This window comes from Phaenicophaeus curvirostris, chromosome 16 (genome assembly GCF_032191515.1).
Source record: "Phaenicophaeus curvirostris isolate KB17595 chromosome 16, BPBGC_Pcur_1.0, whole genome shotgun sequence".
In the NCBI taxonomy this organism is placed as follows: Eukaryota; Metazoa; Chordata; class Aves; order Cuculiformes; family Cuculidae; genus Phaenicophaeus; species Phaenicophaeus curvirostris.
The window spans coordinates 4,727,399-4,749,961 of record NC_091407.1 but is presented as its reverse complement, the minus strand read 5'-3'; the positions used below and the strand labels follow the sequence as shown (position 1 = coordinate 4,749,961).

The 22,563-nt window shown below is 55.9% G+C and overlaps 2 protein-coding genes across 11 annotated transcripts in view; one reads left to right on the top strand and one right to left on the bottom strand.

Annotated features, from left to right (window-relative positions):
• MAFK (MAF bZIP transcription factor K) overlaps nucleotides 1-8,816 on the bottom strand; it is a 14,389-nt gene extending 5,573 nt beyond the window's left edge. The window contains exons 1-2 of one of the 6 annotated variants that reach the window (XM_069870489.1): nucleotides 8,716-8,816; nucleotides 387-466 (exon numbers count right to left, since the gene is read on the bottom strand). In XM_069870489.1, coding sequence (XP_069726590.1) covers nucleotides 387-422 — 36 coding nt within the window. In that variant the 5' untranslated portion in view covers nucleotides 423-466; nucleotides 8,716-8,816. The other 5 variants (XM_069870486.1, XM_069870484.1, XM_069870488.1 and 2 more) reach the window with 5 other exon arrangements.
• On the top strand, nucleotides 6,724-22,563 carry LOC138727716 (lysosomal alpha-glucosidase-like). Of its 5 annotated transcripts, none has more exons than XM_069870442.1 (20): nucleotides 6,724-6,892; nucleotides 13,155-13,692; nucleotides 13,891-14,036; nucleotides 14,992-15,157; nucleotides 15,683-15,779; nucleotides 16,741-16,860; nucleotides 17,124-17,242; nucleotides 17,312-17,443; nucleotides 18,216-18,326; nucleotides 19,128-19,241; nucleotides 19,394-19,478; nucleotides 19,835-19,952; nucleotides 20,306-20,439; nucleotides 20,559-20,710; nucleotides 20,875-21,023; nucleotides 21,115-21,256; nucleotides 21,457-21,555; nucleotides 21,680-21,844; nucleotides 21,925-22,071; nucleotides 22,272-22,563. In XM_069870442.1, the coding sequence occupies exons 2-20, from the start codon at nucleotides 13,165-13,167 to the stop codon at nucleotides 22,332-22,334; spliced, it is 2,787 nt and encodes a 928-aa protein (XP_069726543.1). In that variant the 5' UTR covers nucleotides 6,724-6,892; nucleotides 13,155-13,164; the 3' UTR covers nucleotides 22,335-22,563. The 5 variants fall into 5 exon arrangements, with proteins under 5 accessions (XP_069726543.1, XP_069726538.1, XP_069726540.1 ...); XM_069870437.1 differs by having other exon boundaries at nucleotides 6,725-6,892; nucleotides 13,131-13,692; XM_069870439.1 differs by lacking the exon at nucleotides 6,724-6,892 and adding an exon at nucleotides 10,239-10,257 and having other exon boundaries at nucleotides 13,131-13,692.

Genomic DNA, 22,563 nt, shown 5'->3' with positions numbered 1-22,563 from the left:
CAGTCCGAATCATTTACTGTTTCACAGATCTGATACATCAGCTGAACACATCCTTTCCCCAGTACCAACCAGTCCTCAGAGAAGTACTTCACTGACAGGCCTGGGAGCACTGGTTTCAGGACGCTGCCAATACCAGCTATAGTCAAAAGACTGTTGGATAGCAATTGGGATTCTCTAGCCTCCACCCCAGAGACTTCAGACTTTTCTGTATACTGCCAGTATTCTTCTACCCTAACCTTTCCTGCAGATAGTGATAAATTGTACTGATGCCCATTTGTCAGAGTCTGTCAGAATGAAAAAGAACAGTCATGTATGACCAATGTCACAAAGGTTCCGCAACAGCCTCCCCTGCCACCCAGCATCACCCACTCAGCATTCCTCCCTACCTTTAATGCCTTGTTCGGTTTGGGATTAGTCGTCATAACCTGAGCACAGTCTTCCGGACAAAACTGCTCAGAAATTGCAACTGGAAAAACAAAACAAGATTTTCAGGTTACAAGAATCTCGGAGATGAAAAGTAGGATGAAAATACCAAACACCCAGTCCAAATCCCCAGCTCAACCACCATTAAAAGAAATAACCACACAGTTGTTTAAAACACCGGGAGGGATTCAGAAACTTGTTTACCCATTCAGGTACAAGAAAGAGAAATCTGCGTTGACAAATGCACTGCTCTTAATGCTAAAGACTTAAGACCTTGTATTTTGCTATTAACTACACTAAGATCAAGCAGCAAAGACAGGGCAGGGAGGGGGAAAAGACACCAGCTCATGTCTGTAAACAGCAGTTAGGCTAACTACCATACACCACCTTGCAGAGCGTGGCCTCTCAGGCCCAGTCACTCACTCACCTCCCTCCGGAGGAATCTCAGACGCTCAGAATGGCCCATTAGGGACAGAATTAAGAGTTACCTCTGCTCATAAAAGCTGCGCTGAAAAGCCACAAGACAACAACTCCCTTCATTCTTATTTTGATTATTATTAACCCAGCTCTAAACTGAATCAGCAACCCAGAAGGAAGCTGCCTGGTTTGTAACCTTCTTTCAGTGCTGTCCCCACCCAAAGGAGACACTACCAGAAAACCCAAACAACAAAAACAAAATCCCCCAACAACAAAGCAAGGCAGTTCACCTCTCCCAATTCACTAAGACTGTTGCTTCCCCATCCTCTTAGTCTCAGGCTGTGAAAGCTGACCTGCTGGATATTTCTAGCGATGTTGAAGCATCTCTGCTGACAGAGAGAGCATCCCCTGCCGAGACGCTGCCCTTCACTCTCACCTTAGCCAGCGACTACACCTCTTGGAGCAGCACCTTGCAGAAAATCCACCTGCCCGCACCTCCACCCGATACCTTCACCCTGTGGGGACAGCAGCACGACACTCCATCAGGTACCTACTGCGAGAGAGGCGACCGCAGCCGTGCCACCATCACAGCCTCTGCCTATCGCTCCCCAGCGGGGAGGGTGCAAGGTGCTGGTCCCCCCCGCACCGCACAGCTTCGAGGGTTGCACACCCAGCCGCACCGCAGAGCGCACAGCGTGTCTGGCGGGAGTCCTCTCTCTTTCTCCCCTCCGCCCCTCCAGCCCAGCCCAAACCCTCCTTATTTCCACGTCTGCATCGTGTCACACATCCTAATCATTCATGAAAAATCCAGCCAAAGCATCCCAAGCATGATTCCCTTCTGATAGTTGCCATGGTGACCTTGGGAAAGTAGCCAACCCGGAGACAGTCACCATGGAAACAGAGAAGCCCAAAAGCAATAATGACTTCAGGTCATGTCTGTGCAAAGACATCACGAGGTCGTCGGAGAGTAAACAAACTCATTCATATCGGCAAACAGGGGGTGGCAGGATTTGGGGGAGCACAAAGATGGGGTGCAGGAACCAGTGGGAGCTGTGTGGGTGAAGGTGCTGGCTCAGCCCGCGCTGCTGTTACTTGAATTTTATCAGCGAAGACACCTCATAGTCACACGACTTACGTAAAAATCAAGATGAAGAGCACGGGGCGGGGGGGGAAAAATAATCCTGTAAGCGCAAAGCCATGAGATACTATCCTAGATATAAAGGAGTGTATTTAGGCGCCTCCTCTATTTTTAAGCCTGAGACAGCACAGCTCTCCATGTCTGGAGGAGGGACAAGGACAGCCACACAGCACACTAGCCAAGATGCTCCGTGATGAATGGACCACTTAACAGCAACTGGTGTGCACTGCATTTTCTAGCGCATCACCACGTCTTTCCTTCCCTTTCTCCGGCACTGCACCCCACCCTGGGCACAATTCCAGCAGCCCCTGCCTCCTCACCGGGGCTGCTGGAGCAGGCTGGGCACGGGGCAGAAGAGCAAGTGCCAGTCCCCTGCGGTCACCTCCAAGGGACGGGGATGCTCCTGACCTCCACCTGCTGCCACACGGCGCGTTTCTCACGAGGGCTGACCGGGCAGGATCTCCTGCGAGCGCAGGGCACCTCTTGAGACCCAAGCACTGCCCTTTCGCCATCCATCGCTTCCCCTCCGCGCCAGGCGTTCGCCGCCTACCCCTACCTCCGAGCCGGAGGCGCAGACGTAAGCGCTAGCACGGAGGAGGAAGGAAAAAGCTCCCGGTCTTGGCCAAACGGGTCCCGGCGAGTTGAGGAGAGCGGAGGCGCTGCCAGTGCGTAGAGGAAAGGGCCAGCAGCCCCCTCCCTGTCGAGGCTCAGCCCCGCGGCCGCGCAGGCAGTTGGTGCCATAGTTATGCAGTGAGTCACCCGCTGTTTACAGAGTTTGAGAGCTCACATTCCCACAGCATCAGAAACTCTTCCTTCCCCCGGCGTGCCCCCCCTTCCCTTGCCGCCCCCGTCCCTACAAGGGAAGGGGCACTGGACCGTCGGTCGTCGTCCGGCTGGGCACCCCCGGCTGCTAAAAGCGGAAAAGGAAAAGTCAGAAAGGAGGGGGAGGCTGTAGGCAGACCCATCACACCCACCCGTTGCACAAAAAGCCTTTTGATCCTCACCCAGCCCGGCTTCAAAGCGCTTAGTTCTACGCCAGCCGATGGAAAAATTGAACAGGGCCGCTTGGCCGCACGGAGATGGAAAGAAACGTAAAATACGGCGGAAAACAAGAGGCGAGAGGTGAGGTCGCCTCGGTTGGGGGTCACCACTCAGGTCCAAGCGATGCTTCGGCTCCACGTGACAAACCCCCTCCTGGTCACCTGTTGCTCTATGTCACCAAAGCGACATCTCCTTACCCTGCACATTCCTGGGCAGGCAGTGCAGACGCCCTCCTCGTGCTCGGTACAGGGATTTCTGCTGCACGCTCGTCTCTCCGTGCGCGGGGAAGCACCCTGGATGGTCCAGCATCTGTCCCGCTGCACCAAGGGTGACGTGCCAGAAGAGTGGCTGGCACAGAGATGAGCAGGGAGGCTGAGCACACTGTCAGGAGCAGGGATGCCAGGACCTCTTCAAACAAGGGTAGGAGATTGGGGTCTGCCCCAACCCCAGGGGCAGGATTTGGTAGTGCAGGTGGGAACTCTCAAACATACTCAAGTTTCACACTCAGACACGACCACCAGGGCGAGTCTTATCTCTGCACTAGGTGAACTTACAGGTGTGGTCCAGGCTGTGATGAAAACTGATACACCACCACCTGCAATCCTCACCAGCCATCCTCCAGGACCTCCTAGTCAGCCCGCAGCTCCTCACCTACAAAAGCCTTCTCATCAGGACTATTCCAACCTGGTTATTCTATGATTCTATGATTTGGGACCACTCAGCCACCACCAACAAGCAACTAAAATCAGCTCGGCACCTCCCACAGTTAAGAGGCAAAAGCACACGACAAAAATCGTAAACCATCCTGCAAACATGCCGTATCCATGTCTCCTAAATATGTCGCACGAGGGTCTTCTGGGACCCTGCCTGTGATTTGATTACTAGAACCCTTTTAGACTTTACCCTATTCCTGCCCTTCTTTTCTTAATTGTGTTTCCTGCATCACATCTAAAATTAGGAGCTCAGTTTTTTGGAACAAGGACCGCATTACATTTCTAATCTGTAAGCTGTACGACACACTTTGAACACCACATAAATAAAGCTGCGAGTAGTAAGACACCAACTCTAAGGGGCAAAGGCTTTCCAATACAGCTCGGTGCTTGTATTTAAAGCAAGTGTTTTGACTGCGGGTTACATAAAGAGCCCTTGTAATTCTGCAATAAAGTTACCCATTGACAGCCTTGCCAACGCCCACTCCCTCTTTCAGAGCACTCCTATCCCCTTGCAACACCCTCCCAAAAACCTGGAGCTCTCCAGCTGATGTCCCAAGGCTGATGGTATCAGCTTGGACCATCTAGAGATCCCCAGCTCCTTTGCTTTGAAAGGTAAAAACGACAGAAAGCCTGACTCGGGCAAAGGTAGGACAGAGCTTTCCACAGAAGGCTTGCAATTAAGAAAGAAAACATGCCAGAATGAGATTTCATACTTTCCACGCTACAGGGCTTTTAAAGTGCATTACGCATTAAGGAATTACTATAAAGTCATTGCCGATGCCCAACAACTGCAGATGAACTTTAATTTTAAAACTGTTTCTACACCAAAAGGCAACTCTGGCCAGAACATGAGCACTTGGCAGACAGCCCCGATGGTGTTAAGCTTCCATCCTCAGACATGTACAGCAAACTGAAAACATGCAACCCTCACCTTCAGCCAGGCCAGTGACGACTTCCAGAGGGCAGAAAAACAACGTGAGGTTCAAGCAGCGATGGGGATCTCTGCCATCGTGTCTCAATTCAGCACCAACAGCTACACAGGGAACACTCTACTCATTCCCAAATGCAGAGACTTCATTCCCGGAGAGCCGTTTTAGTAAAGTCACACAAATTTCATTTATCCACAAGTTGTTATTCCCAGTTCCCGAGCGCTAGCCAAATGGACGCCCCTACCCAGCATAACATCAGAGATGACAGGTGAAGGGAACTACAGATGCTTAAATCTTTGTTGACGTGTCTCTGCCGCTCGGAGGCACGACATGAATTTCCAGCACATTGCAGCATGGCAAGCAGAGCACCATCCCTCTCCCCATTATTCAAAAAGCCATTCTGCTCTGACAATCTTCACACATCCTGTAAGGCAGACTGATGCTTGTCACTCATTTGTAATGAGAGCGAGGAGGGACCGGCTGATGGTGTGAATCAGAGAATAGAAGCATATGTGAGGCAATATATTTGACATGAAGAGAGAGAAGACACAAGGAGGGGGTGAGTCACTGTTTACTGTTCTAGAGGAGCTCCATGCAGCCCTCGCCCAGCTGGCCAGCTTTCCATTTCCCTTATGGATCGGAACCAGCATCCAGCAGCAAAGAGGAGATTCAGGAACCTTCAGAGCACATTTGAGGGCTGCCAGGACACAGCTCTCTGAGGCACTCTCTGGGGAAGCCTGGACACGGATCAGACAGTCTTCAGTGGTTTGGTAAACAACCTAGTCAGATGCTGCAGAGAGCCTGTGGTTAGGGAGCAGAGGATACAGAGTGCCAGAAGGGTACGCTTGTGTGTCACCTCAGAAAATCCATAAAGAAGGTGGCTGAAGGGGAAAGGTACGCAGCATACAGCCCTGGTAGTGACAAGCATCCAGCATTTCTTCCATCATGCGCTTATAAAACGCGGTGACAGAGCTACACCAGAATTACGCCTCAGCGTCACAAGCCCAGAGATGCATCTACTCCAGACAGCCAAGCTGAGCCACAGAGCAACTAATAACTTGCTTGGACACACAGACAGATCCTGGGGCAAAGCTGGGATTCCTGACTTGACTGCTCCTGACCCTACATGCCAGCCACAGAGTTGGACATCTTCACCGACTGCTAATAATGGAACACAACAGCGTTGCTATGCAAGGTCCTGCTGTATCACAAAGTACTGGGATTTGCTACACAACCTGTCCCTCCACCCAGGAGTTTAGTGGTAGAGTAATCACTCTCATTACCGCCCTTTCCCGTACCAGCGCTTGTGTTGGTGGTCACAGAGCACTGCATCACTTGTGCTCGCTTCATGCTTGGAAGACTCTCCACCCAAGTTTGAAGATAGCCTGAAACAACAGCTCAGACAGAAGTGGAAAGTGCTTGTTCATCTCTACAGGGTTCTGAGCCTGAAACTTCCTGGTAATTAAAGTGATAGCAGCACTCAAGTATTGCACAGCTGGATGTTTACAAAAACGATCAGTAAGCAAGCTTATCCCACAAACCCCAACTGCCATGGGGGCCACTGCTCCCAGTTGTCCTTTCTTCACTTCCCAAACATCTCACACAGCTAGATATTTTCAATAACAAGTTCCGCAGCACATTCCATACCATTAATCATCTTCCAATGTCAATGGAAATAAGAGCATATCAAGCTGATCTGTGTTTTTCCCTTGCAGGAGGCACACAATAGTACCGAACTCCTTTGCTGCAACAGATTGCCGAGACGGGCGACAGCACAGAAATGAGATGAAACATGACAAAGCACACTGTCCTTGACAGGCAAGTGAAAAAAAAAAAAGCTAACAAATTTCTGCCTCTGGTTCAGAAACACTTGTGAGCACAAGCCTGATGTAATATAACCAGGAAACTTAACACGGCTCAAGTGCAAAGCCTCTGACCAGCCCACAGAAGCAGGCAGGGTGCCCTGACAGCAAGGGTCACCGCACGCCCCAATCTCGTGGCCATCACCCCATTGCTATCGGACTGTAATCCGGCACCTCTGCCGGGTAGGAGCAGAGTTAACCGCGGTGCCGCGCAGCCCTGCGCGCTGCCATTGGGCAACCACGGCGTCCATCACCTCTAGGAAGTGACTGCACGAGAAAGGCTTCTCCGCAGGCAGGACTGCGTACACACGGAAGGAGAGAGGGGAAAGCAGAGCAACACGCATCTATTCCATCAGTGATAATCACGAGGTAAATTCACTTGCTGCTAAAAGCCCTGAGAGTGCCATGGCACAACATGCCAGCGCAGGAGGGCGCGGAGCTCCGCTTCTTCACAGACAGAGCTCACGGAGACCGAAAGTGCAAGAAAAAGGCGTGCAGCTCTGTGGGGCAACACTTTCCTCCAAGCGGCTCCCCTCGCCTCCGCAATCCCAGCTCAGGTTTACGACTCCACTGGGGCAGGAGGGGGCGGCCAGGTGAGAGTGAAAATGGAGGCCTCGCCCTTTTCTGTAACAACCTGGCCCAAAGGGGGCTCGTTCCTAATTCGGGACCTCATGGCCTGCTTTCAGCACAACCTGTGAAATAAATCCTCCAGGAGCAGCCCACGAGGGAGCCAAGCGGGCTCGCAGCCTGAGGAAGAGGAGGAGGAAGGTGTTTCTCAAACAGACCCTGACACACCATGAGAGGGTGGCGATCTCAGTTCCCCTCGCTCGCAGCCTGGATGTTCCCCGGCTTACGGCACTGCCCTCGCAGAGAGCCTGGAAGAGCTTCCCCCACCCACCCACCCCACTCCTGACTAAATCCCCAAACTGTCCCATGACAGCACCCACTCCTAAAGCGTCACCATCCCCTTTCGTCCCACTGGAATGTCCCCGGGCAGGCACAGGGCGCCCCAATTTCAAGGCTGCTCTCCTCCACACCCCTCCTGCCAGCTCCAGGACCAGTTTGAACACACAACACGCTTCTCGCTCTTCCAAGCCCATAAACATAAACCCTATGTTAGTATTGAACACTCCATCCCACCACACAGGCAGCGAGGAGCTTGGACATCATTTCTCACCCAATAACGCGGGGCAGAGAGCGGCTCACGGTGTCCGCCACGCCACGCTGCCCGGTGTCCCAGCTCCCTCCATACTACAAAACCAGCTATTTTTAGTTGGCGGAGCGTGCGGCGTCACAACAGGTTTCCTCGCATGTATTTTAAGAGCCATTCAAAGGCAGAGGCAGGCTGCACGCTCATCCTTGGGGAGGGGGAAGCACAAAAACAATCACAACAGGGGTGAGAAGCACAGCTCAGCTGGGGACACAGAGACCCCTCCCGAGGGGATCCCAGCCCCGCAAGCCTAGGGGTGCGGAGGGAACCCAGCCCCACATCCACAGAGATTGGGGGGGGGACCCGCTGGCCCTCCTCGAGGAGACCCCAGCCCCATGTCCATAGGGATGTGGGGGGACCCACTGACTCCTCCAGAGGGGACCGCAGCACCGCAACCCTAAGGGTGAGGGGGGACCCACCGGCCACCCCCGAGAGGGTCCCAGCCCTGCGTCCACGGAGATGTGGGGGGACCCACTTGTCCCTCCCGAGGAGACCCCAGCCCCACGTCCACAGGGGTGGGGGGGGGGGGGACTCAACGGCCCCTCCCGAGGGGACCCCAGCCCCGCGTCCACGGGGGTGCGGGGGGACCCACCTGCCCCTCCCGCGGGGACCCCAGCCCCGCAGGGCGGCCGAGCGACACGAGGTTCGGGGGAAGGCGTGGCCGCGGTTCCCCGGCCGCGGTTCGCGGTGCCGCTGCCGCCGCCACCGCCCCCCCCATCCCCGGTTCCCCCCGCCGGGCCCCACGTGCGCAGCGCTCGGTGCGAGGGGCGGCGGCGGCACCACCACGTGCCCGGCGCGGTGGTGACTCAGCACTTTTTATCTCACCCGCCCCGCCCGACCGGACCGAGCCGAGCCACCACCTCCCCCCGAACCCCCCTCCCTCCCTCCCTCCCCGAACCCCCCCACAGTCCCCAACGGGAGCGGCGCGCGCGCCCCCGTCTTCCCCCCCCCCCCGGCCCCGCCGCGCCCGGGCGCTGCTCACCTGCGTGCCGGCGGGAGCGCGCGCGCGCGCCCGTGCGGGGCGGGGGCTGCGGGGAGGGGGGGGGGGGGTTGGTTGCAGCGCTCAGGGGAGGAGGAGGAGGAGGAGGAAGAGGGAGGGGAGGGGGCGGTGGCGGCGGCGGCGGGGTCGCTGCGCGGCTCCCTCCTCCCTCCCTGGCTCAGCGAGTCCCGCGGACAACAACAAGCGCGGGGCGGCCCCCTACGCGCCCTCCGCGCCGCCGACCAACCAGCGCCCCCGCCGCTTCCGGCATGGCGCGTCACCGCCGGGGCCCGCCCGCGCCGTTCATTCATGGGGAAGGGCGCGCGCGGGGGGCGGGGCCGCGGCCGCACGTACGCCCCCCCCCACCCTCCCCGCCGCCTCAAAACAAGGAGCTCCGAGCTCATGGGTCCGCTTGGGAGGGGGGGTGTCTAGCGGGGGAAGGATGAGGAGAGGCTGGGAGGGCTGGAGTTGTTCAGCCTGGAGAGGAGAAGGCTCCCAGGAGACCTTAGAGCGACCTGCCAGTGCCTGAAGGGGCTACGAGAGAGCTGGGGATGTTTACAAAGGCCTGTGGGTGTAAACTGGAGAGGGGCAGAGGTGATTTTGTCCCTCTGCTCCTCCCTTGTGAGACCTCAGCTAGAGGACTCTGTCCACTTCTGGGGTCCTCGGCGTAAGGAGGGGATGGAGCTGTTAAAGCGGGTCCAGAGGAGGCTACAAGGATGATCCGAGGGCTGGAGCAGCTCCCATAGGGGACAGGCTGAGAGTTGGGGGTGTTCAGCCTGGAGAAGAGAAGGCTCTGAGGAGACCTTAGAGCGACCTTCCAGTGCCTGAAGGGACTACCAGAAAGCTGAGGAAGGACTCTTCAAAGGCTTGTGGCGATAGAATGAGAGGGAACGGGTATAAGCTGGAGAGGGGCAGATTTAGACTAGACATGAGGAAGAATTTCCTCACCATGAGGGTGGTGAGACACTGGGACAGGTTTCCCAGAGAAGTTGTGGCTGCCCCATCACTGGAGGTGCCCAAGGCCAGGTTGGATGGGCCTTGGGCAGCCTGATCCCGTGGGAGGTGCCCCTGCCCATGGCAGGGGGTGGAACTAGATGATCTTTAAGGTCCCTTCCTACCCAAACCATTCTTTTTTATTATTATTGTTATTGTTTGTAACTCTAATATATTAGAAAGTCTGTGTCAGGCCCATACAATTTGTACTTTGCAGCCTCAGGGCCAAATAATTCTCATTGGAGCAGATCTAAGGGCCACAGTTGAGGCTTTGAGTAAGATCCTGTCTTTTGGTGCTCCCTTTGCACAACTAGAGCTGTAAAACACAAGGAGCCCCAGGTCCATGTGGCTGGAGCAAGCCTTGCCTGAAGCAGGGTTCAGACAGACGCACCTCCCTGCTGTTAAGAAACCCTTGTTTTTATTAGAACTGAGCTAATGAGGTTGGTGGAAGTTCCCAGACAATGGCATGAAGCTGCCACCTGGTGTGACTGAAGCAGCGTTGGTGTTCATCACTCCTAGATTTGCAAACTCTGGTTGAAAACCTTGGACAAGGTGAGCTCAGGGCTGTGGTACCCTCTGAGGTTTGTCTCCAGATATTTTTTTTACATCCTGGGGGAGGTTCTAGTGGTTGAGGGAGCCAAGACAAGCAAGGAGAAGAATGCTGCTAGTGGGAGCCTTTGGTCCACCCATGTCCCCAGCATGGCCACCTGCCCCCATCACCTCTCCAAGTGGTAATAACCAGGAGTGGCTGTAATAGCTAGGAGTGGCTGGAGCCATCCTGCATCATCCAGAGAGACAAACACAAGGCCGTTGTCCCTGAATGTAGGTAGGAGCCCTGGCTGCATCCTGGGTGGCAGTCTTGCCCTCTGGTGACAGGCCCATGCATGGGGCTCACTAGAATTGGAGTGTTTTCCCCTGTCTTTGCATGTCTGTATGGGTTTGGTGGATCACATAGGGCACAGGAGTGTCATGTTGCCTGAAATTCTGTTTCTGGTGAAACCATCCTGTTCACAACTCTTTCTGTTTTCATTCCCTGGGGAAAGCAACTTTGCTCCAAAGGTCTGTTGTCCTTTGCTGTTGACCTTTAGACTGTGGTGGCCTTCAGCAGTAAAAAAGGAGCAGCTCTCCAGTCCCGTTAGAGTGGGGAAGACTAGGCAGGGAATGTGGCTTTATATACTCTTGTTAACTACATCAACAGGAGTGCATAGGAGAAGGGACCTCTGGTGAAAACCTGGGTGGAAAATGGGCTTTGTTTTGTGAAGTGTGGGAGGTTGTGGGTCTAGCCCACCCACTGTGTGCTCAAAACACATCTGGCATCATGAGTACCCAAACCCGTGGTGGGGGATTCAGCACAGGCACCTCATTCACACTGCTTTGACTAGAGTGCAGTCACCCTGAAATTAGGGAGAGGCATTTACTCTGGGTTTTGAGACCCTGCATGCATCTCAGCTGGAAAAAAATCTAAAAAATTGCTATCTCCGTTATTCTCCCCCTCAGGGCTTTCAAACAGCATTCAGTATAATACATATATTTTTTTTAAAAAGCACAAAGTGCCCAAAGCAGAGGAGCGAGCTGTGGGGTAACCACTGGAGAGGAGAGTTTGGAGGCGCTGCTACTAGAGAGGAGTGGGGCTACTTTTGAGGTATTAATTAATTCATACTCTGGGTTTTGAGAATCTGTGTGCATCTAGGCTCAGAAAAATCTAAAAAATCGTTCATCTCCCATATTCTACCCCTTTGGGGCTTTCAAATAGAATCACAGAACCACTAGGTTGGAAAAGACCTCTTGGATCACTGAGTCCAACCATCCCTATCTACCACTAAACCATGTCCCTCAGCACCTCGTCTACCCGTCTTTTAAGTATCTCCAGGGATGGGGACTCAACCACCTCCCTGGGCAGCCTCTGCCAGTGTTTGATGGCCGTTTTTGTGAATTTTTTTTTTCTTGATATCCAGTCTAAACCTCCCTGGTGCAGCTTGAGGCCATCCCCCTTGTCTTATCCCCTATCACTTGGGAGAGGAGCCCGGCTCCCTCCTCTCCACAACCTCCTTTCAGGTAGTTGTAGAGAGCAATGAGGTCTCAGCCTCCTTTTCTCAAGGCTAAACACCCCCAGCTCCCTCAGCCGCTCCTCATAAGGCCCTCCATCCCCTTCACCAGCTTCGTTGCTCTTCTCTGGACACGCTCCATAACATTGAGTATAATACATACATTTAAAGAGAACCCACAAACCCCCCCAGAGCGCAGGCGAGTTTGGGGGCGCTGCTACTAGAGAGAAGCGGTAGGAGCCGCGCGCCTAGTCGGGTGTTTACGGCGGCGCCGGGCGCCCGCCCTGCCCGCAGCCCCAAAGCCGAGGGGAGACACGTGCGCGTAAGCCCTGGGCTGGGGGGGGGCCCGGGGCGCGACGCCTGCTGGGGACCCCCCCCCACCCCGTCCCCGTGCGTGTCCCCTCGCTTCCCACCCCCCCCCCCCCAGGGCGGCATCGCGGGCCGGAGCACGGGGGGGCACGGGCTGGTGGCTGCCCGGGGTTCGCCTGCGGGGCGCGGGGCTGGGGGGGTGGGAGATGCCGCCCCCCTCGCCTTCCCCGGGTGTCACCCGCGCGTGGGGAAAGCGACAGGCGGTAGCGTTAAGGCCGAGGCGCTGCGGGGGGGGGATACTCGGGGGTGGCCTTGGAGCCAGGCCCTCGGAATAAAATCTGCTCCTCGGGGAGAGCCGCTTTGCTGAGGTTTTGGAGGTTGCGGGGTGGAGGTGAGCAGGGTCTGGGTGCCTATGGTGTGGGCAGGAGATGGAGGGAGGAAAGTTGTATCTCTTATTTAAGGTGCTGGGGTCTCCTAAGTCGTCTCCATGTGCAGTCTGGGAGATATTTGCCTGAGAGGTTGTTAAAATCAGATTTTACCAGTGGGAAGCAGAACCTGAAGGCATATTCCCTGCCGTCCCTTGCCTAGCCCTCTCCAAGGCTAAAAGCTCTGACTCAGGGCCTTTGGTGCTGACAAAGGATGCTCGGAGCAGAGCGGAGGATGCTCAGAGTAGATGATGCTCTGCACCTTGGACCTGCAGTTACCAGCACCACAGCTCTGCTCCAGCAGGCAGAGGGAGCTCGGTTTTGCTTGTAGCTTCCAGAAATGCTGCATCTCATAAATTCAGACCGGGGAAAAACTCCCTAAGAGGCCACTCTACCACCCTTTGAGAGCAGGCCCGGTTCAGGTGGATGGTGCTTTATCCCTTGGGGTTGCCAGAGAGTCGTGTGGCAGTGTCTACCCAGACTCCGGCAAAGCCATCCTGTGCCGAGTTAGCCAAGGGTGCAGACATCACAGTGCAGGGTGCTGAGGCAGGCAGAGGTGGGCAGGTTCTGCCTGAACTGTGGGCATCAGTAGCAGTGAAGCTGTCCTTGAGACTCAATCAAGCTCCCCCTCTCTGTCTCCTTCCAGCCTGCTTCCATCTCCTTGCTCCAGCACCAGGACGATGAAGTCGTACCAGAAGCTGACAACGACAGTGCCACAGCCAGCAGCATACGGGGTGGAGGAGGAAGGGGCCACCCCAACACCCCCCGGCCGTGGGAAGCTGGCCTCGTGGTGGGTAGGCAGTGGGCTGCTGGTGACCGCCGTGCTGCTGAGCACCATCACCGTCTGGGTGCTGCGGCAAGTATCAGGGGGCTGGCCTGGACCCACACCACCACCTGAATGTCTCCTGGTACCTGAAAACCACCGCTTTGACTGCTACCCGGAACAGAGTGTGGTGGTGACCCAGGAGCTTTGTGAAAGCCGGGGGTGCTGCTTCATCGAGAGCCCACCACCAGCGGAGGGCAAGCGGGGGGTGCCTTGGTGCTTCTACCCCCCTGACTTCCCCAGCTACACTCTGGAGAGCCTCAACTGGACAGCATTGGGTATGGTGGGGTTGCTGGTGCGGAAGCAGAAGGCCTATTATCCCCGCGACATCGAGGTGCTGCGGCTGGATGTGGAGTTTGAGACAGACACACGGCTGCACATCAAGGTGAGCTCCCCATGGCTGCCTTCTGGAGCTCATGACTGTGCTCCCACACCCCTGCACTCTCCATCCTGTAGGTGACCATGCCCTGCTCAGACAGTCTGGAAGGTACCGTGCTCTAGGCATGTCTGTATGTAGCCTCAATGAGTATCTCCAGCCCTTTGCCCTTTTGGTCTAAAGAAGAACGTTTTCTCCCTTTTGTAGATAACAGATGCAGCCAACCCACGGTATGAGGTTCCCCTCGATGTTCCCCGGGCAACGAAGAGAGCAGAAAATCCCATCTACAGCCTGGACTTCTCCCGGGCCCCCTTTGGCATGCTGCTGCGGCGCAAGGCGACGGGGACGGTGCTGTAAGAACCCACCTTGTTCACATCCCACAGCAGCTGGGGGAAAGCTCACTGTCATAGGCAGGATCCAGCATGCTTCCCAAAGATTTTTTGCTAGGGAAAACTACACTTTGAGGTCTCCAGCTAGTAATTATTATTCATCATCTTCCCAGCAGTGCTTAGATGGGGATGCAGCAGCAGGTGGCTTCCCAGCCCCATAGGATAGCCACGTGCTTGTGGTGGCCATGGCAGGGCTGGGTGGGATGAGCCTGGGTGAGCACCTGTCCAAAAGCCTCCCAGTACCCTTGTCAGGACCTACAGCAGCCAAACTTTGTGCAGGTCCTCAACGTGTTACTGATAAGGGACCAGGAAAGGGCCACTAAAGGGTTGTGGCTTTGCCTGTTTCACCCTGCTTTTGGGTTTCCCTGGCTGTCCAGGCTATACCCACGGTTCCAAGCTTTTTGTGGAAAAGGACTGTGGGTGGCTTTGCTGTGCTGCTCTCTGTCACCTCCATGGCTTTGACTACACTAAGCCATTGGTGAACACCAGTGACTGGTTGACATATGGCCAGGGTGTTTTGAGATCCCATCCTTTCCTCCTCCTTCCCATTTGCTGGTGCCTGTGGTCCATACGTTACTTGGGAGCTGCTTATCAGCAACAACAGGCTGAGAAACTTCACCACCACATTGCCTTGGTGGTTAATAATAACCTGGGGCACAAACTTCTGGTGTCAAAGGGAAGGCTGCACCAAACTGGGTCAGGCTGGTTCAGGCTCGGGCTGTGCCTCGCATCCGGCCAGACCCGAATTTGCCGCCTGGGCCAAGATGTTTGGGCTGGATGAAAGGTGGGACATAGACTGATGTGCTGGCTTTTTGGGATACTGTAAGAGGATAGGGGTAAATTGTTCGTAGGAAATGTATCCCAATGGATCCCAGCATCCCCTCCTGACCTGCTGTTTCCTTTGGTATCACCCGGACAGGCTCAACACCACCGTGGCCCCCTTGATCTTCGCTGACCAGTTTCTCCAGATATCCACATTGCTTCCGTCCAGATTTCTGTATGGGTTGGGGGAGCACCGCAGCACCCTCCTGCACAGCCTGGACTGGAATACCCTCACGCTGTGGGCACGCGATGTGCCCCCCACGGTATCATCCCTCCGCTTCCCGCAGGGGTGCAGGGAGTGAGGACAGGGGTACCTCTCTCCAGCACATTGTACAAGCTAAGCCCTGGGAAAACGTGGCAGGAGTGGGCAGTGGTGCTGGGAGAAGCAAAGGGTGGTTGAGGCTGGTAGGCAGATATGTGCCAGGGAGAATTTCAGAGCAATTGCAAAATGCCCTTGACACTCCAAGGGCCCAGGGTGTTTTCTGCTCCACCCTGCCACTCATGCAACAGGTTGTGGTGAGGCAGGAGGCTTCCCCTTCACCCAGCCTAGCTCAACAGCAGCCCCCAAGCTGCGAGGAAGAAGGAGCCTCCCATGACCTTGAGCGCCAGCTCCAAATCATTCCTCATCTCTTGCCTTGTCCTCCACAGTGGGGCGAGAGATGCCTGATTAGGTGGTGAATCATGTCGGTCAGCAGATACGACTCAGGGCCCTTTATTTGCCCACAGGGATGTGGAGCTCTCCTGCTTTGCCTTGGACTGCTCTCTCACCCAGCAACTTCTCTTTGCAGGAATCATTCAACCTCTATGGTGCTCACCCCTTCTACCTGATGATGGAGCAGGGTGGAGATGCTCATGGGGTTTTCCTCCTCAACAGCAACGCGATGGGTAGGTGTCCTGGGGTACTCTAGGCCAGCTTGTCCCTGGAGGAGGACCCAGCAGGTCGGGGCAGATGGGAGCTCCCTGAGTGGCCAGTCCGGGAACGTGGGGCAAGAGGAAGCCATAAAAGGGAAAGATGTGGTTTGATGGCTCCGTTATTGAGCATAGCCATCTGTTTCCTGGCTACTGCGAGGCTCTTTAGCAACTGCCGAGCAGTTTAACCACATGCCCAGCTGCAAAGTTGCTGTTGGAAAAGCATGTCCCTCACGTGAGGGTCCGAGCCTGTTCCCTCTCCACCCAAAATGGCCTTTCCCCCAGGCCCAGCTGTGTGGTGTGGCTGGGGTGCAGCCAGGGATGCCGTCTGTCACCTGCAGTCTTCCCAGCTGTATTCTGCCAGATGCAGCCCTGGGATCTGCCTGTGTGTGCCAGCTGATAACACAGCAGCTCCCACGGGCTTCTGCCCTGTCAGGCACAGCACTGGCAACCACCCGGCCTTCCCAGCAGTTGCCGTTTGCAGCCAGCTGGGCCGATGCTGCACAGGCTCTCATAGCTCCAGCTGTGCTCAGCTTTATTGCAGCAATGTTCTCAAGAATGGGCTCACAGGAGGTGCAGTTTGAGGTTCAAGGGCTCATACAAGTAACTCTCACTTCACTTAGGAAGGGATTTGGGGGAGGACATGAAGGAAAGCCCTGCATGTGCTAGGTCTTTAAGTGGAAGCTGGGAGAATTGCACAGCTTTGGGCTTAAAGGGTAAATTTTTAAGAAAGTGAGCTTTCTCTGTGTGTAAATAAGTGATCTCCCTAGGCTGTGATTATTTAAGTGTCCAGGTGCCTGTTTAGCATCCTCTGAGTGGAAGGCAGGGATTTCTCTGTACCCCTGCCAGAGGCTGCTGCTTGGTCCGTGCTGCGGGCATTTGGTCTGGGGGTTGCTCTCTGGTTTTAACTGTCTTTTTCTCTCCCCTCCCCACAAAGAGGTGGCCCTGCAGCCAGCTCCGGGCCTGACCTGGAGAACCATTGGGGGGGTGCTGGACTTTTACATCTTCCTGGGACCCGATCCCAACATGGTCATCCAGCAGTACCAGCAGGTGATAGGTAAGTGCTCACACCCCACTGTGCCTGTCTGGAGGCAACTTACCTGCACCCCATCCCTGTCTCACCCCAGCTTCACCACCATCCCCAGCCCTCCCAGCTGGGGAAGGGTCAGCGGTCCCCTGACATCCACTGCCCTATTCCTTCCAGCATGTTAGGGGGCAGTGGTCACCTCTTTTCTCCCTTCCCCCTTTTCCTTCCTATCCTTACGAAATGCTGCTGTCATCTTGGAATACCCCATTCATGCTCCCACACTCCTGCTGCAGGTTTCCCAGCCATGCCACCCCTCTGGGCACTTGGTTTCCACCTCTGCCGCTGGGGCTATGGATCCAGCAATGAGACCTGGCAAACCGTGAGAGCCATGAGGAACTACCAGATCCCCCAGGTAATCCCCTAGACCTAGGGAGGGAGGGTCCAGGCTCTGTCACCCGATCACTGAGCCTGTGTCCTGCAGGATGCACAGTGGAACGACATTGATTACATGGACGGGTACCGAGACTTCACCTTCGATCATGAGAAATTCGCCTCCCTCCCCTCACTGGTGGAAGACCTCCACAAGCATGGACAGCGCTACGTTATGATCTTGGTACTCACCCTTCTGTTGCCCTTTGCTGCAGAGCTGGGATGCAAAGCAGAGGCGTAAGGGATGCTCACTGCCCTGGCTAAGCATCCAAGGTGCTGGGGCGGGGTTTATTCAAGGCTGATCCCTAGTGCTGGGCATGCATTGCAAACTGCCACTGGAAATCTCACTAATACAGAGGCCAGGGAGGCACAGACCAGGTTCTTGTGCTGTGCTCCTGTCTGTAGCAGAAGTGCAAAGATGCCTCTGTCCCGCATGAGCAAAAGAATGGAGGAACCGTGAGTCAGGCTGTTGAACTTGTAGGTGCTTGGCTTGAGTGCCCCTACATCCCCGTGCGTGCTGTGATGTTGTGACCCATCTGTGATCTCTCTTCTTACTTTTGCGAGGAAAGGGTGTGTGGGTTCTGTGTGCTAGGGGCAGTGGGGACCAGGGCGTCCTGGGGAGGAAAAAGACAGGTTTCCTCCCTGATGAATTCCCCATTGTGGCCCAAGCCCAGCTGTGACCCGAAGTTTCTTGCATAAGCACAAGATTTCTTATATTTGTTCCCCCCTTCCCAACATGCCCTAACAGGTCCTGGGGACTTGCAGAAGTGGCATTTTAGAAAATATGCCTGGAAGTGTTGAAGCAAGTTTCTGTTCCCCTTGGGGAAAACAGCCACTGTGTGTGAGCTCTGGCTAACGCTGTCTGGATTGTCATCTTCTCTGAATCACACCGGCTTGTCATGGGGAGGGGACCACGGCCTGGTGGAAAAGGCGCTAACTCTCTGCTCTGTCCCCAGGATCCTGGCATCAGCAGCACCAACCCTCACGGCTCCTACTGGCCTTTCGATGAAGGCTTGAGACGGGGCTTGTTCCTCAACACCACCCAAGGGCAGCCGCTCATCGGGAAGGTAAGGGGCTCTGGGGGGAAATCCCAGCCTTGTGGGGTTGTGCAATAGCTCTGGAGGGAAAGCCAAGCAGCTGAGGATCCTCTCCAGGACTATTGCCAGAGCTTGGCTCAGCCCTTGGCCTTGCGTGTCACCTCTTGGCATCTCTACCAGCCCCAGGAGCCAGGCTCTGCCCAGCAGAGGAGCCCGTGGAAGTCATGTGAGCTTAACAGAGTTGGCGGTGCTGCCCAAGGCCAGTCATCTGATTTCTCTCCCTTCCCATTTCTTGGCTGAGGGGAGTTTGTCCACAATGGACATACACTTCCAGATCTGCCTTTCAGCAGTTCCCAATCATTTTGTCCCCCCACTTCCCCAGCTGTTTGCACCCACCAGCTCTCCCTTGCCATCTACAAGGAGGGTGCTTTTTGTGCAGCCTGAAAACTTGGTGAAAAATTAATTGTCCAAATTCCTGGAGTGAGGCAAAGTGTGAAGAAATCAGCTCTTCCTTGATGTGACCTAGCCTGGATGGTGTCAGGGCTCATGCAAACAGAGGCAGAGCAGCTGCTCCATCAGCTGCTGCTGCCTGCCCAGCTGTGGGGAGTTCCCCAGCACCCTGAGGCTCACGGGTACCACAAAGACAGGAGGGATGCTGTGTGCGCAGCATCCAGAACTTGAAGCAGTCAGCCTGGGTTTATCTTCTGTCTCATTGCCCATTTCACCCCCTGGTCCTTCGGCATGCTCACAGTCCCATAGCACCCTGTTCCTCGTGGCCACCCCTGTAAGCCTCCTGCCCACTGAACTCATGCTTTTGTGGTCTCCCTACAGGTCTGGCCTGGCTTCACTGCCTTCGCAGACTTCTCCAACCCAGACACGCACCAATGGTGGCTGGAGAACCTGCAGCGCTTTCATGCCCATGTGTCCTTTGATGGCCTCTGGATTGTAAGTCCTGCCTTGCCCCCTGGTTTACTTCCAGGCCGGCACCCAGTGTGTGTCGCAGCAGGATCATCTGTTCCTCACTTGCAGCTTTTCCAGGTTTATGTGCTTAATCCCCAAAATATGCTCTTTAAATTGCTTTGATTTTCTTTGCTTAGGACATGAATGAGCCGTCCAACTTCATGGATGGGTCTGAAGATGGCTGCCCCCCAGGAGAGCTCGACAGCCCACCCTATACCCCAGGTACGAAGGAAGATGAAATATAAGTCTGGGCTGGTGGGTACCACATGCTTTGAGATCACTGGTAGCTGAGTGCTGTGGGAGAAAAACGTTCTTAAGAGACATGTCTCTGTTTTACACCCTGCACCTCTCCATTCCTACTTCTTTGTGTGGGTATCCGTGCCCAAGCCTCACACGGTTGTCGGGCCCGTGTTGGGGTGCAGGATGGAACTGTCTGCATGAGCTCTTGGTGCTGGGTTGGCAGCAATGGCTGGCGCCTATGTGTGGGAGGGCTGGCCCAGAGCCAGCAAGTGTGGGGTGTCTGTGTTCCCTGTGACCTGGCCCTGCCGCCTCCCAATGGGGGATCTCCCTCCTGGCAGCCGTGCTGGGCAATTCCATCTCTGCAAAGACGGTGTGTGCCTCGGCGAAGCAGAAAGCTTCGGTGCACTACAACCTCCACAACCTCTACGGGCTGATGGAAGCCAAAGCTACAGCAAGGTACCCAAGCATCCTGCTTCCCACTGGCCTGGGGATGGGATGGCACAAAATCCTGCTCTTTAGGGTTGCATTGGAAAAGAACGGAGATTTGAGTGCCTGACCTGAAAGGGAGATGCTCTGGCTGCTCACAGCCTCCAGGACGGGAATAACCCAGCAGAGGGCTGGGAGCTGACACTGCTCTGGGGGGGCAGGTTGGTCCTGGTACTGAGCCTTCCCTGTACCACCTGGGCTGACCCTCTGGCACCACAGGGCTGACCTGGGGCCAGACCTCTCCCTTCACTATTGTCGGATAAGATGAGCTCTTGGTGGGATGCTCTCACTTCCTGCCTGTGAGTCTTCCCATTGTTTTCCAGTGCCTTGATCCAGATCCTGGGGAAGCGCCCCTTTGTCATCTCCCGCTCCACCTTCCCCAGCCAGGGCCGGTACTCGGGGCACTGGCTGGGCGACAATCGGAGCCAGTGGAAAGACATGTATTACTCCATCCCAGGTGAGTGGCATGGGCTGCACACAGCCCCCCTCCCAGCACCTCCAGCTCCATTGAGCTTTCTGCTTGTTTGGAGACACCTTCAAATCTCCCTACGCTCTGCTGACCGTTCCTGTCCACAGGGCTGCTGAGCTTCGGTCTCTTTGGCATCCCACTGGTTGGGGCGGACATCTGTGGCTTCTCCGGCAGCACCTCGGAGGAGCTGTGCACCCGCTGGATGCAGCTCGGCGCCTTCTACCCCTTCGCTCGCAACCACAACACCCAGAACGAGAAGGTCGAGGGCAGTGCACCTGGTGGGAGGCATCCCAGTGGTGGGATGCGGGATGTGGAATGTGGGACGGGGTATATGGGACGCAGCTTGTGGGAGGGCACGTGGTAACAAGGATGCCCGTCAGGGATGGAGATGGGGTGGCCACTGAGTCCCTGCATCTCCCCCAGGCCCAGGACCCAACAGTGTTCAGCCCAGCAGCAAGGACAGCCATGAAGGATGTGCTGCTTACCCGCTACTCCCTCCTGCCCTTCCTCTACACCCTGTTCCACCGTGCCCACCTGCAAGGGGACACTGTTGCCCGGCCCTTGTTTTTTGAGTAAGTGCATTCCCACTGGGAGCTGGGGAGACACTTAGGCTGCATCATGGAGAAGCGGCCTCCATCTGAGTGTTGTCTCCATCTGCTGTAGGTTCCCCCAGGATGTGGCCACGTTGGAGCTAGACAGGCAGTTCCTGTGGGGCCGGAGCCTGCTGGTGACACCAGTGCTGGAACCAGGTGTGGACTCAGTTTCAGGCTACTTTCCCCGAGGCGTGTGGTATGACTTCTACACGGTGAGGAGCACTGCGACACTTGGATGGTGGTCAGATAGTCCTTGCTTGACCATCTCAGGGCTGTGGGTGGGGAGCCATGCTTGAGCCCAGTGAGCCCCACTGGAGGAGGATTTTGGGGTTGGCTGCTCCCCAGATCCATGCCCGAGCCCCCCACTGTGCCCCCAGTTTCCTCACTCCCATGTTTCTTACCACCTGCCCAGGGCTCCTCGGTGAACAGCAGCGGTGAGATCTTGAAGATGTCAGCCCCCCTGGAGCGCCTCAACCTGCATGTCCGGGAGGGAGCTGTTCTGCCCACCCAGGTGAGTGTCCACCCATCACCTCCATGGGGACTGTCCACAACATGTGTCCCTACCAGGACTTCAGCTCCTGGACCCCTATCCTGGATGCTCAAAGCCTTACAGCACCCTTGTCTTTGAACTCCAGAAACCAGGAACCACCAGTGAGGCAACTCGAGGAAACCCCCTGCGTCTTATTGTGGCCTTGTCCTCGAATGCCACTGCCTTGGGGGACCTCTTCTGGGATGATGGCGAGAGCCTGGACACCTTTGAGCGGGGAAATTACTCCTACATCGTGTTCAACGTCACGCAGGTGGGAGGTGGTGAGGAGGGCAGGAGTGAGGGGTCCTGTGGCACCTGACTAACTTGACTTCATGCCATCCCCTCCCACAGAACATCTTCACCTCCACCGTCCTCCACACCAGCACTGAGGCCACTGAGGTCACCATTGGCACACTGAGCATCTTTGGGGTGCAGGAGCCACCCAGCAAGGTCCTCCTGGATGGCAAGGAGAAGCCCTTCTCCTACTTGGACAACCAGGTATGGCCCCACCCTGGGCATCTCCATCCCTCCTCCCCCAGCCCTTATTCAGGGTTGGTGGCTGAGGAGGTGGGTGGGGATTCTGGAGTGGCTCTCCTCCCTTCAAGGGGACTGGAGCTCAGCCAAGCTGGGTAGGGAAAAGGATGCTCTGCATCTCCCTGCTGAGGCTGTACCCCAGAACGTCTCCTCTCCTCCCACAGGTTCTCACAGTGAGTGACCTTGGCCTCAGCCTCAGCCAGGGCTTCTCTCTGCGGTGGCTGTGAGTGGGGGGCCGCAGGTCACTCTCACCTTGCCAAGACCACCTCTTCAGGAGACGCTCAATGCCCCAGCCCTCAAGGCTGGGATGCTGCCATGGAGCAGGCAGTGGGGACTGTCACCTGCTGCGGGGTGGGGCTTGGCTGCCGGGTGCCCCGTGTGGTCCGGGGTGAGCGGTTTGGGTCGAGGTGTGGGCGTCCGCGGTCCCCGCTTCAATAAAGGCATATGGAGAGCTTG

Excerpts from the sequence above, each read along its gene's own strand:
- LOC138727716 (XM_069870442.1), top strand. The coding sequence starts at position 13,165 with ATGAAGTCGTACCAGAAGCTGACAACGACAGTGCCACAGCCAGCAGCA. Across the intron at positions 19,242-19,393 it reads CCTTTGATGGCCTCTGGATT|GACATGAATGAGCCGTCCAA; the intron begins GTAAGTCCTGCC and ends TTCTTTGCTTAG. Across the intron at positions 19,953-20,305 it reads GAAGCCAAAGCTACAGCAAG|TGCCTTGATCCAGATCCTGG; the intron begins GTACCCAAGCAT and ends ATTGTTTTCCAG.